Consider the following 15,520-nt stretch of genomic DNA (forward strand, 5'->3'; position numbering starts at 1 on the left):
CCACAGCACCCTCCTCAGTCAGTGGGAAATACCTCACTGCTGAGCAGTCCAGCCGATGGAACTCATCACCAAGGCTTTCTAGGGACACCCCCTGCAAGCAACCTCTGACCCTGACCACGGCCACAACCACAAGTCCCCGGGGTCTTGGCTGCAAGTGGAACTGGCTAGAAGAGAGCAGAAGTGGAGGCTTAGCATGCAGGAACTATGACTTGGGGAGAGCCCAGCATTTATTCTGAAGGCCCCTCTACCTGTGGGGGTCAAGTTAAAAACTCAATTTAGAGCTGAGGCTCTAATCATTAATCCTGGGATATAACTTTCTCTTGACCCTTGACTCTTGACTCACCCACCCCCACCCCCTGCCCCAAGCCAAAGGCCAGCCTGTCAATCAAAAGTTTTAACGCATGTTGGTGGAGTTATAAACTGATCCAACCATTATGGAAAGCAATTTGGAACTATGCCCAAAGAGCTACAAAGCTGAGCCTATCCTTTGATTCAGCAATACCACTGCTAGGTCTTCATCCCAAAGAGATCATAAAAAAGGGAAAAAGACCCACAGGTACAAAAGTATTTATAGCAGCTCTTTTTGTGGTGGCCAAGAATTAGAAATTGAGGCGATGCCCTACAACTGGGAAATGACTGAACAAGCTGTGGTATATGAGTGTAACTAGAATACTGTTGTTCTATAAGAAATGATGAGCAGGGAGATTTCAGAAAAACTTGGACTTATATGAACTGATGCTGAGTGAAATGAACAGAACCAGGAGAACCCTGCACACAGTAACAGCCACATTATCCAGTGACTGACTTTGATAGACTTAGCTCTTCTTAGCAATGCAAGGATCTAAGACAATTCCAAAAGACTCATGATGGAAAATGCCATCCACATCCAGAGAAAGAACTTTGGAGTCTGAATGCAGACGGAAGCGTGCTAGTTGCTCTCCTTTTCTCATGGTTCCTCCCATGAGTTCTAATTCTTTTCTACATCATGACTAATGTATGTGTAATATGAATGTACATGGAGAGCCCATATCAGATTGCACACCATCTCGGGAAGACAAAGGGGGAGAAAATTTAAAACTCAAAATCACATGGAAGTGAATGTTGAAAACCAAAAAACGAAACTATAAAATCTGAATGTCATGAAGCATACTATTTTCACCTCTTTGGTTTTTGTTTTTTCTTTCTCATGGTTTTTCCCTTTTGTTCTGGGTCTTCTTTCTCAACATGTGGAAATCTGTTTAATATGATTGTACATGTAGAGTAGGTTGTATAATGTATAATATCAGATTGCTTGCTGTCTTGGGGAGGGGGAAGGAAGAAAAATGTGGAGCTCAAAATCTTACAAAGATGAATATTGAAAATTATCTGTAATTGGAAAAAATGCTATTAAGAAAACTTTTTTTAAAAGTTTAATTCAGAAAAAAGCCCACCCCTTTCCCTTTGAATGTTCACAAAGATGGATTACTTAAGACAGGATACAGTCCCTTCCCCCAGATGTCTTTGGTGTGCCTCCCTGGTATCTCAAGCTCTGGAACCAGCCAGAGCCTCATCCAATACCATGGGGGAGGAGAGGCAGAGGAAGGGGGTCCCAGCCCTAGGGGCTGGCAGGGTCAGGCTAACTCCAAAGCACAGCCTTCTTCCCCTGATCCACGCTTACAACATGTGTTCCAGCATAGCACCAGGCTACTGCATTGATGGAGACACTATCAACAGAGAAAGAGAAGGGATATTAATACTTGGGAGTAGCAGAGGAGAGGCTGAGTAGGGGACAATCAACAGTCCTAGCTCAGACACTAGCGGGCTATGTGACAGCCTGGAGTTTACAATCTCTGGACCTCAGCTTCCCCATACACTAAATAGGGGTGATCATCCATTCTCTGATTGGATCCTCGTGACAATTCTATGAAAGAAGAGGTAGGATTTGTCCCCATTTTATAGATGGGAAAGCTGAGGCTGACAACAGGAAAGATTAGGACCAAGAATATCATCACAGCAAACATTTCTGGAACAATTAGAGGTTTGCAAAGCATTTTACAAACCTTGTGTCATTTGATCCTCAACTACCTCAAGAGGGAAGTACAATTATTATCCCCCTTTTATAGATAAGGAAACTGAGGCAGGCATAGGTGAAGTGACTTGCCCAGCTAGTAAGTGTCTGGGGCTTCCTGACTTGAGGTCTAACTATCCCCAGCATCACCTCAGTGCACCATAAAGCCTACGTGGTACCACCCTGGCTGGTGCACAGGTGACAAAGATGACCTCAGGGATCATCTAGCCCAACACCCTTGAGAAGTGGTCATCCAGCCACTGCCTGAAGATCTTCAGTGACAGGGAGTCCACCTGAGGCAACCCTTCTACTATGGGACAGTTGTAAAGTCCTAGGAAGTTTCCTTTCTCTCAGACCAAAGTCTGCCTCAATGCAGCTGCTTTTCCCCTTCTCCCAGCTCTGCCTCTGGAACCCTCCCCACATGAGAGCCCTTCACACACTTGAAGACAATTAGCATGTCCCACAGCATCTTCTCTGCTCCAGTGTAAAACATCCCCAAGTTCCCTTCGACCCATTTGGGCATACTGATCTCCAAGAGGGGTGAAGGAGCCACTTGCTAAAGTATGAGTTAAGAAGCTGCGGAGTTCCCCTCTTGATCTCATTCTGGCATTTGGAGCAGAGCCTCTACTCTGCACTAAGCAGCTCATGGTTTGTGTGGAACTGGAGACACTCAGATAATCCAGAGTACAGCCTGCCCTGCCCAGGATGTAGTCCATCCCCCTCATCCTCTCCCTGAAAAAGCTGGAGCCCAGAGGCTCACCTGTGGGGCCCATAGAGGCTGGCCTCCAGCTTGCCACTCTCCAAATTCCAGATGTAGAGGCCACCATCGGCAGAACCAGCAAGGGCATAGCTTTTATCTGGGCTGGAAAAAGGAAATGTCGGGGACTGAGCTACTCAGAGATCTGCGGGAGGTCATGAGGGAACAGACACACACAATCACCCTCAGTCCTAGGTGCTGATCAGTGAGGTGTCTTTTCCCCATCACCAGCCCTGTTCCTTTCCTCCCCTCTCCAGTCCTCTTCTTCCTACAATCATCATGTTGAAGATGAGAGGTGAAGCCAACAGGAGGAGAGATCTGCCCTGAGAGAGTAGCAGGTGGGCTGCCAGGTTGCTGACAAACTGAGTGGATACACAGGGCTCAAGTCATTTTAGAAAAGAACAGGAGAGAATTCCTGTAGCGGAGAGCAGGAGGGACTCTGGGATAGACTCCATCCATACTCACCTGAACACAGCTTTGGTCCAGTCTGAACCACACTTGAAGCCGTCAGCCCTGAGGACAAAGCAGAAGTGGAAGAAAGTGGGAAAGGATGGAAACCCCTGGGCCTACTCCCTCTCCATCCCCCAATTCAGTAGGAATGCCCAGAAAAATCTTGCTTCTGCCATAGGGAGTGTGGAATAAAGGGGAGATGGGAGACAAGGGAGGGGGTAGGAGCTCCCATCACTATGCCCACCCTCCCTCACCTGAAGACTTGGCGGATGTTGTTGACCCGAAGGTCAATGACCTTAAGGGCATCATCCCGGGAGCAGCTGAGGAGATGCATCTGGTCATTACTGATGCTGAGAGAGGTGACCTTTCCCTCCACAGGAATCACCTGTATGCATCGTGGGACCCTGGAAGGACACAAGACCAGGGGAAAGTCAAAGAACTTCTATACACACACATTCAAGTGCACACATGTACACACATCCATATACACGTGAACATACACACATGCGCACACACATACACACACTCCTGCATTTCTCCATGCTAAACATTCCCAGTCCCTTCAACCAATTCTGGTCTGCTCACTATCCTAGTCATCTTTCTGTGCACACACTGCAACTTAGCCATGTCCTTCCTAAAATACAGACTCATCAGACGCTGTTGTGAAAACCTTTCCTTGTGACCTGATTTTCTAACTCTAAGCTGAAACTAAAGGGATGCCCACTGATTGGGTAATGGTTGAGCCAATTATGGTATACAAATGTAATACAGCACTATGGAACCCTACAGGATGATGCAAAGCAGAGTTTCTGTATCAGGTGACACAGAGAGAAGTAAGAAGAGCCCAGACAACAATTTAGACCATAACGCTGTAGAGACAAACAATTCCATGAGCAATCACGGTCCGGAAGCCTGATTTTGGTCCCATCCTGAACTCTGGTCCCATCTCCTAACAGAGAGGGGATGGATTCCCAGTGAGGAAGAAGACCTCTAATTTTTTTGGACACAGCCAACGTGGGATTTGCAATTTGTTTCAAGGGTTGTTTTTCTTTTTTTGTCTGAGGTGAGGGAAAGAAAATAAATGCTTATTAACTGGAAAAATTTTTTTAAAAACTCTTAAGCTGTCTTAGTTTCCCACTTAAACCAAGGCTGTTGGTTACTAAGGGCCCACTCAATGCAAACTCAAAATAATGGGTTCAAAGAGCAGAACCAAAGCTAGGTGAAGGGGTTAATGGACTGGTGATCCTGAGCTTTCTCTCTGTGCTTCTACCCCACAGAAAGAAAGAAGGAATGAAACAAGCATCTATTAAGCACCTACTGTGTGTCAGGCACTATGCTAAACATTTTAGAAATAATGTTATGTCATCTGATCTTCACAACAACCTTGCAAGGCAGGTGCTATTACTATTCCTATTTTATAGTTGAGGAAACCGAGGCAAAGAGGTGTTAAATGACTTTACCCAGAGTAAGACAGCTTATAAGTGTCTAAGGCTGCATTCGAATTCAAGTCTTCCTGACTCCAGGTCCATGGCTCCTAGCTGACTCTTGGAAGCCCAAAAATTAGGCTTCAGAAAGGCACCACTGGAGAATGTTTAGAAAATGGAAGCAATCCCAGGCCATGGGGTGAGACAGCCAATGGTTCCTGCAGGTATGCAGCAAGGCTAGGTGCTGGGATCTCATCCCTTGTGTCCCCTGGACCTTCCTGACACATCAGCTGAGCAGCTGTCACTGGGGAGGAAGCTCAGAGGCCTTTTAACGCCAGAAACTGTGGGGTAAGCATGCTGGGGAGCTACAGCAAGCCTGGGGAGTTTTCAACATCAAAGTAAAGGAAGGAATTACATGTTTTTCTCTATGGTGTTTAACACTAAAAGTTCTATTTATTCATTTTAATAAAGATTCCTACTTTTGACATATATTCTTTAAAAGGTCAACTGAGTGACCTATTCTAATGCAGTTAAATGGATCACAGCCAAGGGGCAGAGACTGTGCCATCCTTTCACACCAGGGCAGTGACCCCTCTGCCCCTTGTATTTCAGATGCTTCTTGACTGGCTGACAATAAATAAAGAAGACAACCTGGAAAATTCCTTCCCAGACCACTGCCCAATTTCTTTTGGGTTCACTGCTAGGTTTCTATTACCTGCTATCCCAGAAACGAATCTTCTGGTCGTTGTGACCACTGATGATGAGGTGGTCTCCACATACCACATCGTTGCAGTAGGAGAAACCATCGATGGTTCTCGAGCCTGGGGGTTGAGGGGCCACAGGTGAATGCCACAGGGCCCAAAACCTCCAGAAGGGCCCCCAGTGGGCCAGTGACATTGACCTTTAGCCTGCTGACGTCCAACATGCCACATGGGTATGGAAGAGGGGAGGGGAGGGAAGGATGAAGGTCTCAGAGGGCCATGAAGTCCCTTATAGGAACAAAGTACTGGGTCAAAAGGGACAGCAGAGATCTAGTTCAACCCTCTCTTTTTACAGATGAGGACAGTGAAGCAAGCCCCGAGTATCTGCTCAAAGTGCCGCAGCTAGTAATCAAGTCTTGGATTCAAACCCAGGTCCTCTGAGCAAACTGCCCCTAAAATGAAATCCCTGGGTACCTTGCCAGTCCCCTTTGCTAGCTGCCTGGTTCCCCTCCTCAGCCCCTGCTTGAGGGATGGACAAACCCTAAGCCCTAGCTAAGGAGAGAGCAGGGAGTGGAGGAGGACGGGCCCACTGGGACCTAAAGTCAGTGGCCTCCCTGCATTCCTAAAATATAGAAGATTTGGGTGGGGTAATTAGAGGAAGGTCATGAGGGATAGGAAGTGTCAGGGACTGGATGGGAGGGAGCAGAATCAGGAGAGAAACTGAGGGGATGACTAGGGGATTGTTGGGAGAGAGTGTGAGCACTAAGGGACAGGAGGAAGTCAGCTGGGGGAGCCCCACCCTGGGCTTTGGGGAGCCCTGAAGGGGCAGGAGGGCATTTAGACCATGGGGAGTGCAAGAGAGAGAAGTGGGCTAGGGAGACAGAGAAAACAGAAAGGATGGGGGCAGGTAGAAGGCTTACAGGATGCCTTGTTGAGGTCCCACTCTTTCACAGTCCGGTCCCGGCTCCCAGTCACTGCCTGCTGCCGGGTCAGCTTGAATTTGGCCGCAGTCACTTTGTCTGTGTGGCCAGATAATGTTTCCTGCACCAATGATCCCATGTATCCAAGGTGTAAATTGGAAGCACCCAACAAATGCTCCTTTCCACCAGCACCTCCCCAGCCCCAGCAGCCATCTCACCTTGGATTGGCTCTCGCCCACCTTCCAGAGCTGGGCAGCTTTGTTGTAAGTCGCTGCCAGCAAATAGCAGCCCTGAGGGAAAGGATGGAGATGGTGGGGGTGAGGGCCCTGATCTCTACCAACCATGAATAGCCTCCTCACTGTTCCCATTGGCTTTGCTCTCTTCCTCCTCCAATCCATGCTCCCCATGCTGCCAGAAGGTCACTCCTCTGCTCAAAAGCCTTCAAGAGCTCCCCACTGCCTACTGAACAAAGCAGAAACACCTGACACTGAGGCCTTCAACAATCTGCCTCCTACCTTCCCTCCCAGTCTTTCTTCACACTTCTCCCTTCCATGTACCATCTGCTTAGTGCCAACTGGCCTACTGAGTGTGAGCTAAGATCAGAACTTATAACAAACAGGAAGGACGACTACTAATGGGTAAAGAACATGGCCTACAATTAACCCTGAATTACTTGAAAAAGCTACAGAAAAATAAAAAATGGGAAATGAACATGGGACATTGACACCAATTATACCAATGTTATCCAGAAGTCAAACAATGCAAATGAATTGCTTCCAGAGCCCAGAAAGCCCCTTAGTCAGGAAGTAACTGACTTTACTGGCAAACAGAGATATTGTTGCCAAAGCAACACTGGGTTATAATCTCAGCTCTATAAAACCTTATGAAGAAGGATGACGGATAATTAAGGCAGAGGAGGAGAGTCGAAGGACAAAGCTGTCAAGTGGAGCAACGTCATCCCTGGGACCCACAAGGATGACAAGGGAAGGTGGACTGAACCCAGGAGAAAAAGAGCAATATTTTACAAAAATCATTTGGGCAAACTTTGGGTTCCAGCAAGGAAAGTGAAAGCACACTTGGGCACCAACATCGGAGGCCCTGAGGTGCTTACAAAAGAAGTAGAGGAGGCAAAAAAGAGAACACAGATGGGGAAGCAGCAGGATCAGATCATTTATGGAGGCGATCAATACCCTTGGGTTGGTATTGGGAGACCAGGATACAAGGTACCTGAAGGAAGTGAAGATACCAAAGGCATATGTGAGGGGTGGGGAATCTCAAACCTCGTTAATGCCCATAAAGGGGACTGGAAGAACATCAGTAACTCCTGATCCATACACCTATTCTCCCAACTTTATGAGTGAGGGCACCCTCACTGACAGTATGCATAGGGAATAAGCAAGCTTCTGGAAGCAACATTCAACGATGGACCACATTTTTAGCATCTCACAACTGACTGAAAGATGTAAAGAATATAAGATCTCACTTATTTATTGATTCCTCCCTCCCTCCCCTCACCCAGCTGGGCAGGACAACATGCAGTCTTTTACAACCAGGTAAGTAGCTTGTTTGCTTGTTTTCTCTCCAATGAGATTATGAGCTCCTTGAGGGCAGGGACTGTCTTTTGCCTTTCTCTGTACCTCCAGCACTTGGCACAGTGCCTGGCAGACTGTAGGCCCTTAATAAATGTTTACTGACTGACTGACAAGACGTGCCCCATCCACACGTGAAGATTATTCAGGATTTCTTAGAAGATGTAATGACAGAAATAACCCTGACTTGTGGTCCCTTAGTAATAAAACCGAGTAAAAAACCGAGAGACGTGTGCTCCCCAAAGGTTTTCTCTATTGTGATGAAGAGGGATTCCCTGTGGATAATGAGGTCTTCTAGATGTTCCTATTTGTGGCTGACATTGTGCTGATTGCATCAAACACCAAAACATTTCGGAGATTCTTGAAGAGAGCTATAATCACTGAAAGAAGTTTGGTCTGACCATCCACACAGCAAAGACTAAATGGATGAAGAAAACCTACTGCCCAGATTTCAACATGCATCTAAATGGACACTTTATAGAATCTTGTCCAGAAGTTTTACATCTGAGAAAACAAAGATGGACAATGAGTTGGGACCAGAGTTAAAAAGGAGGAGAGTGAGATGGTTTGCTTTTGGAAAACTGCAAAGCACTTTTACTGACCCAAAGCTTCCATAAAAGCAAAAGTCCATCTTTTAAAAAAAGCCACAACAAAACACAATTTTATCAATGTTACTATACTGCAGTTAAGAAGACAACATTGTCTATGAAGAACTAAAAATACTGCAGAGGGCAATAGCTAAAGGTGCACTGGGGAAGGGGTGAGAACAGGCTGGAACACAGAACCACGAAGGAACAGAGGTCAAAAGATGTCATCAAAGAATGGTACAACAGGAAAAGATGAACTGTTCACATGGCCAGAGCAAGGGAAGATGGGGGACAGCCAGAGCACAGCTCCCCACAATGATGCCAAAGCAAAGAAGGCCTCTAGTATGTCAAGGGGATGCCTTGTGTCAAACAAGAGCACCATAAGAGGGGGAGGCATGGATGGGTGTTGACCTACACTGTGGGAGAAGCCCCTGAATCCATGAGATCACAGATTCATCTGCATGTTCCCTCTTCAGAAGCAGTCCAGCATAACAGACAGGTGATACGGGGGAGAAAGCACTGGACTCTATTTGGAAGACCCACATTTCAATTTTGCCTCAGATGCTCACTACCTGTGTGACCCTGGGCAAGTGACTTTGGCCTCCCTAAGCCTCAGTTTCCCCATTTTACAGATGAGATATAAGAACACCTCCTTCACAAGACCACTGTGAGGGTTAAATCAAATGAGGCAACACTGGGAAATAAAGCACTGGTCGTTGTTATCATCACTACGATCATGACTCTGTCTCAGCCACAAGCTCCTCATCTGTAAAAAGGGGATAATAACAGCACCTGCCTAGGGGCTCCAGGGACATAATGTGGGGAAAGCCCCGGGCAAACCTGAAAGCACACTCTATGGGCTGCTATTAACATCATCACTCCTCTCTCCCCCGGCCTTGTTGAGTCCCTCAGGGGCACTGGCTGAGGCCTATTCCAGGGCTATATCCTTTTAGATGCCTTCTCATTCTTCAGTAGACCTATGGAAGGGTCACTTCTTCCAAGAAGCCTTCCCTGGGTCCTACACAAAGGGCCTGTGCCTGTCTCTCCACAGATTTGCCAAGAGGCCAAGGTGCAGGTCCCTCTTTTGTGCCCCTCGCATAGGTCCTGGCATTGTCACTATTTATTATTCAGTCACATCTCCTATCCCACCTGTGATTTCCTTGCAGGCAGGGACTGTGTCTCTTCTAAACTCGCTCCCACCAGGGACCACAGGCAGGGCACTGTCCCCCAAAAGATGCTTAGTAAAATGTTGAATCGAAGGATGGCAGGCTCCTGGGTCCCAAGTCTAACTCTGGGCCCCCTTGTCCCAGCATGAAGGCAGGGATTATCTCACATTTTACAGATGAGGAAATATCTGGCAGGGGAAGCCACATTCTCAAGAACACACAATTCAATTCAACCCCTGTGTACAAGCACCTACTCAGTGCTCAGCCTAGCACTGCTTCTAGGTGAAAGATGGGTTCCTGGATGGCTGCCAGGAACAGCCCAGGGGCCCCTCCCCCTTTCCCTCATCCAAACCTACCGATGGTTCAAACTCCAGGCTAGTCACACTGCCACCAGCCCCTTCCAACATCTGATCGGCCTCCAGGCGGCCTGAGGGGGATGAGAGAAAAAGGAGTAATATCTACTCCCCACAAGGCCGATAATGCGCACAGCATCAGCCCCCATTTTTACTAAGGAAATGGAGACTCAGAAAGTGACCTGACCAAGCTTGCAGAGCTAACAAGGATTCAAGTGAGGACTTGAATTCCCGTCTTCAGATCCGGCACTTTTTTCTACAGATACCAGCAATGGCTGGTTCATCTGGGTTCTCAAGGTGCAGCGTGAGGGTGGATACCGCAAGGGGCTCTGAACCATGGCCCAGGGGCTGAGCCCTCAGTCGTGGGCCCAGCTCTTTACCTGGTAGCTCTGCAAGTCTCTCACATTCTGAGTTTCTGTTCCCTCATTTATAAAACAGGTTGAACTCTAAGTGGCTCAGGTTCCAGGAATCCCCCAACCTTACCGAGCTATCTCATCCCCAAAGGTCAGTATTACTCTCCCATAAATGACAGGTGGTGAAACCTGTCTGTTGTTTATGAAACTGGAGGTGGGTATGGGGGACAGCCAGGAGAGAATTCGAATACAGGACCAGGATATGGCCCTGAAGAAGAAAAAACAGACCTGGGTGCAATATTCGGGGGGAGGCACGATTTCCACTCACCTCCAACCACGTTCCAGAGGCGGATGAGCCGGTCAGCCCCACCTGTGGCCAGGAGGCTACTGTTGGAACTGAAGCAGACGGCATTGACTTCAGAACGGTGGGCCTCCTGGGGGAGGCAGAAAGGGTTCAATGCCCTCCCTCACAACAAGGCCCAGGTTCTCCTTGTCTCCCCAGGCCTCCATGACTAACCCAGTCATTGCTCACACAACTGGGACCCATCCACCTTCTTGCCATTCCCAACCTGTAAAGATTTTAGCTTGTGCTCCATACACACATCTATCCCAAAGGACTTTATTGTTCCTTTATTGTCTAGGGACCTCCCTGGCTCTCACATGTGCCCACCTAGCCTCGTCTGGATAATGTCTTCATAACTAAACATGTGTCCCAGTAACTCCCCATGTCTTTCTCAAACACGCACCCACACACACACTTGCCCTATGTCCAGTCCCTTTATAGCTGAGCCCCTGTCTCACCTGGATGTCCTGGGCTCTGGCTGGAAGACAGGAGACCCCACAGACAGGAATGCTTGGATATCGGGCTTCAGGGGCCCCACTCACGGAGTGACCCCTTCTCTTCCTAAAACTGAGTGAATGGGGTGAGAGTCAGTGGCAATTTCTTCAAGGTGCCCTGCCCCCAATCACCTGGGCCTGGACCAGAGGCTGGGGCCACAGAGGTCCAGGAAGATGACAGCTGGGGGTGGGGGCAGGGTGGAGGGCCAAGGGCAAGCAGGAAAAACATAAAATAGCAGAAAGGTGCCCAGCTGCAATCCTCCCAGGGCAAGAGCAGGAGGAAAAGTTGAGTAGGCTCCGGAAGAGAAGAACATGGCACCTAGAATTCACTGGACAGGTGTGAGGGCCTTCTGTGAGTGGGATCTGCCCATTGTGCAGAAAGGCAAATGGAGTCTTAGAGTTCCATTTGGTATCCTGACTTAGCCTGAAGAATCTAGATGCCAGAATTTCAGTCCTGGCCTTGAGAAAGTCTCTCTTCCCTTATCTAGCCTTCAGTTTCCTCATCTACAACATGAGAATAGTCTCTGCCCTGTGACCCCCACAGAGCCAGTGTAAAGCTCAAACGAGGAAGGGAGCACTGGAGAAGAATAAGGCCCCAGGCAGATATGAGGGACCCTTGGCAGGGAAAAGCATGGGGTAGTGGACAAAGCTCTGGCCACAGAAGGCAGAAGTTCAAAAGGAGACAGAGACAAGCAGGGGATCATCTAATGGAAATTGTAAAAAGAAACAAGGTGGACGAAATTGAGCTTCATGGCTTCATACACAACCCTTGTTTTCAGTTCTTCTTTGTATAGGGAAATGTCCCTACTCATTGATGTTTGGCAAATTCTTAACACTCAAACGGAAGATTTTGCAAAGATGATGTTTAAAAAGTCCTTGCGTGTGAGATACAGCCCTGAGAGTTCTCATCTACCTGTAAAAAAGCAGATCCCTACTTTACCGCCTCCTCACCTGAGCCTTGCCTGACCCTCTGGCACTCAGACAGGGCTGCCTCCCAAAAAGGAGAGGAGGAGCAGCCCACAGGGGTAGCATGGACGGGCACACACCAAGCAAGCCCACCAGACCCTCCATATCTCCCCACTCTCAACTCGGTCCCCATCCTTGAGGAGGCCAGGCTGGCAGTCCTCTGGTCAGCCAGTGAGAGAATGGCTCTTCCTGAAAAATCCAAGCCAAAGACATAGCCCAAGCAACAGGGTCAGCCTCAATAAAGTACCCTCAGAGAAAGCGCAAGAGGCAGAGAGGGATCTTTAGAGATCCAGGGGCCTCCCAGCTTGGACTGGCCCCTATGTTGCCTTACCTGCTCCCCTTGCCAGACAAAGAAACTCAGGAGGGACAGACCAGAGGTTCCGATAATAAGAAGGGAAACACTGAAAGAAGGGGATACCAGGAGAATGAGAATGAGGGGAGAGATACTGAAGAGGAGGGGAAGGAACAGGAATGCAGCGCATCACTGGAGGAGAAAGCAGGACACACAGAACACTGGCAAAGAGAGGCATGAGAATGGGGGAAAGGCTGGAGGGGACAGATGTAGAGATAGAGGAATACTGAAGAGGAAAGAGAATGTGATGGAGATAATGTAAGAGCTAAGGGGGATGAGCAAGTGCTGAAGGAAAGAGAGAAAGGGGAGGGTTGGGGCTGATGAGTCAAGATGAGTCATTCAGGAGCCTCTGGTCTCACCCCAAAGAAACTTGAGGGACCACATGCCCCCCTACTTGCTCTCCTCACTCCCACTTACTCCAGTAGCCCCTTCATAACATCCACACAGCGAGCCAGGGTCATGGACGTGGCGGAGGCCGACCTGGGGGCAGAACCAGACAAGGAGAGAGAAAATCATCAGGATAGGTCTGCCAGGGACAGACGAGGTCCCTGGACCCCAGATGACAAGAAGGGAGAAGTCCCAAGGACCTCACGTCGGCTAGAAGAATCACTCCCTAGGCCAACCCTTCTCCCACCCTCTGAGCCCTGGCTCTATGCTGTCCACAAGGCCAGAACAAGGAGACAGGAAGCTCAGGGAGTGAACAGAAGAATGGGGGCAGAGGCTGTTACTCCCAAGAAGACTTGGGGGAGGGGCTAGGATTCCTGTCTTCCAATACCTGAAAGGTCATCCTAAGGCAGAAGGCAAAAATATGTTCAGTTTGACCACAGAGGGCAAAACCAGGGCCATGGAGAGCAGTCACAGGGAGGCAAATTTTCTCTCAAAATAAGGATAAAATTCCTGAGTCTGATCTGTCTCACAATGGAAGAGGTTGCCTCAATAGGGAGTGAACTCCCCTTTGCTGAAGGTGTTTGGGCAAAGGCCCGACAAGGATACTGGTGAGAAGGTTCATACACAGGCACCTTGAGATCCTTCTAGCTCTCATCACCTAGAATTGTACTTCAAATTGCCAAGGCAAGCAGTAAGGGCACTTGGAACAAGCTTCCCATATGAAGACACTTTCAGGGCCTGAGTGACCCATTGGCATATACAAAGGAAATGGTTTCTTGCTAATAAGTTAGGTAGCCCCGTGGATAGAGCCCTGTTGAACCTGGAGTCAAGGAGAGATGAATTTACATCCAGACTCAGACATACTGGGCAAGTCACCTCATCCCTACCTGCCTCAGTTTCCTCAACTGTAGAATGAGATAACAACAGCACCTACCTCCTCGGGATGTTGAGAGGATCAGATGAGATAATACTTGTAAAGCACTTAGCACAGGGCCTGGCACCTAGTAAGCTTCTGCTAGTTAGTGTTAGTATTATGATTGCTGTTTAGCATTGCAGGGATCACATCTCCTTGGTGCTTCATCACAGTATCAGAGCTGGGAGGGGACCTTGGAGATCTCCTAGCCCAAAGCTCACCTACATATTACTCCTTGATGCTACAGATTCCTAATACGATAGTCAGTTACTCAGCATCTCTGCAGAAAGCAACGGTGTAGCAATGAATTGCTCCCTAGCTACTTTGTGGCACTGTATCACAGAATCACCAGGGACTTTCTTTTTTTTCCGCCTCTATTTGTACCCCCAGTGCTTAGCACAGTGCCTGCACATGGCAGGCCCTGTACAAACACTTCCTGACTGGCTGATGGACTCCATGGACTCCAGCTCCTTCCTACCTGCCAGTGACTCCCTTGTAATAAGGGACATCTTCGCTCTACCGTAAGTGACACCCTGACACTTCAGTGTTAAGAAATGTTCTTCATTGAATGGATAAATTAGGTCCCTTGGCGTTTTATTGTTTTGTACTATTTCTGAGCTTGAGTCTTTCTATCTTGCCCAGGATGTTAGTATAACAGCTCCTCACGGGCCCATTTCAACACTGACGGGAAGCCTGCACCCCCAGTGCCCCACGGAAGCTCCCCATGTTCGAGGAAGACAGTGCAGGCACCCAATCAGCTTTGATGCTAGCGCAGCCCAGAGCCTCAGCCTCCCCAGGACAGGGATCATAGGCTTGGGCTGCCAATCAGAGAGCTGAAGAAAGATTACTCAGTGAGGAGGCCAGACTGGGGCCTGATAAACTGGACAGTGGCCAGAGGAAGGTGGCCAAAAAGGCTGAAGGCCTCAAATTCATGAAGGAAATGGGGTTGCTTAACCTAGAGAAAAGAAGTCTTAAGTTGGGGCGTGATGACTGTAGAAAAGAGTTGCGGCTTATTTTGCCTGGCCCCAGAAGACAGAACTCAGAGCAAGAACAGAAGTAACAAAGATGCCTCTTTAGGCTTGATGTCAGTCATCTGAGCTGCTCCAAAGTAGAAAAGCCTTGAGGGGGGAAGGATCCTCCTCCATGGATGTGTTTGAGCAGGGCCAGGTGGCCACTGGAAGATACTGGTGTATGTAGAGGGCCCTCCCAGGCCAGTCCAGCTCTGACAGCCTGGAGTTCAATCAAGGCAGCCTTGATGATAATATAGCTTCAATCAGAAGTCACAGGGGGAATCCTGGACATCCCAAGAAGACCTCTCAGCCTGTTTCCTCATCTGGAAAGTAACCAGTTGGACTAGATGACTTTGAAGGGCCCTTCTGGCCCCAGATCCTATGATCCCCCTAACCTTGGGAAGGGCCATGTTCCAAGGAGACCTCACCTGGAGGTGGGGGTGCCTCCAAGCCAGGGGGAAGGAAATGAGAAAGGGGAGAGGATGAGCACAACTAGACCTGGTGTCAGAAAAGCCAAGTTCAACTCTGGGCTGTGCTGGTGTGACCTTGGGCAAATCCTCATGCCCTCTTTTGAGTCTCAGTTTTCTCCTGTGTAATATGAGGCAGTTAGACTCCAGCCTTAAATGTAAATCCTATAATCTTATGAGATGGGAAAACCCAACCATCCTTGGGAAGATGAGGTTCAGTCACTGCGATTCCTTCTCCCCA

General features: G+C 48.5%; 1 protein-coding gene across 5 annotated transcripts in view; it reads right to left on the reverse strand.

Moving 5' to 3' along the window:
- Positions 1-1,352: 1,352 nt before the first annotated feature.
- The window catches only part of ATG16L2 (autophagy related 16 like 2), a 36,189-nt gene continuing 22,021 nt past the window's right edge, over positions 1,353-15,520 (reverse strand). For 4 of the 5 annotated variants that reach the window (XM_072610943.1, XM_072610941.1, XM_072610945.1 and 1 more), the window contains 11 exons: positions 12,920-12,982; positions 11,149-11,257; positions 10,676-10,781; positions 9,998-10,068; positions 6,518-6,589; positions 6,300-6,420; positions 5,394-5,499; positions 3,509-3,658; positions 3,270-3,317; positions 2,808-2,909; positions 1,353-1,703 (listed from right to left, as the gene is read on the reverse strand). In XM_072610943.1, coding sequence (XP_072467044.1) covers positions 1,616-1,703; positions 2,808-2,909; positions 3,270-3,317; positions 3,509-3,658; positions 5,394-5,499; positions 6,300-6,420; positions 6,518-6,589; positions 9,998-10,068; positions 10,676-10,781; positions 11,149-11,257; positions 12,920-12,982 — 1,036 coding nt within the window. In that variant the 3' untranslated portion in view covers positions 1,353-1,615. The remainder of the gene's footprint in view (positions 1,704-2,807; positions 2,910-3,269; positions 3,318-3,508; positions 3,659-5,393; positions 5,500-6,299; positions 6,421-6,517; positions 6,590-9,997; positions 10,069-10,675; positions 10,782-11,148; positions 11,258-12,919; positions 12,983-15,520) is intronic. The other variant, XM_072610942.1, reaches the window with a different exon arrangement.

The sequence above is a fragment of the Notamacropus eugenii genome, chromosome 5, assembly GCF_028372415.1.
Source record: "Notamacropus eugenii isolate mMacEug1 chromosome 5, mMacEug1.pri_v2, whole genome shotgun sequence".
NCBI lineage: Eukaryota > Metazoa > Chordata > Mammalia > Diprotodontia > Macropodidae > Notamacropus > Notamacropus eugenii.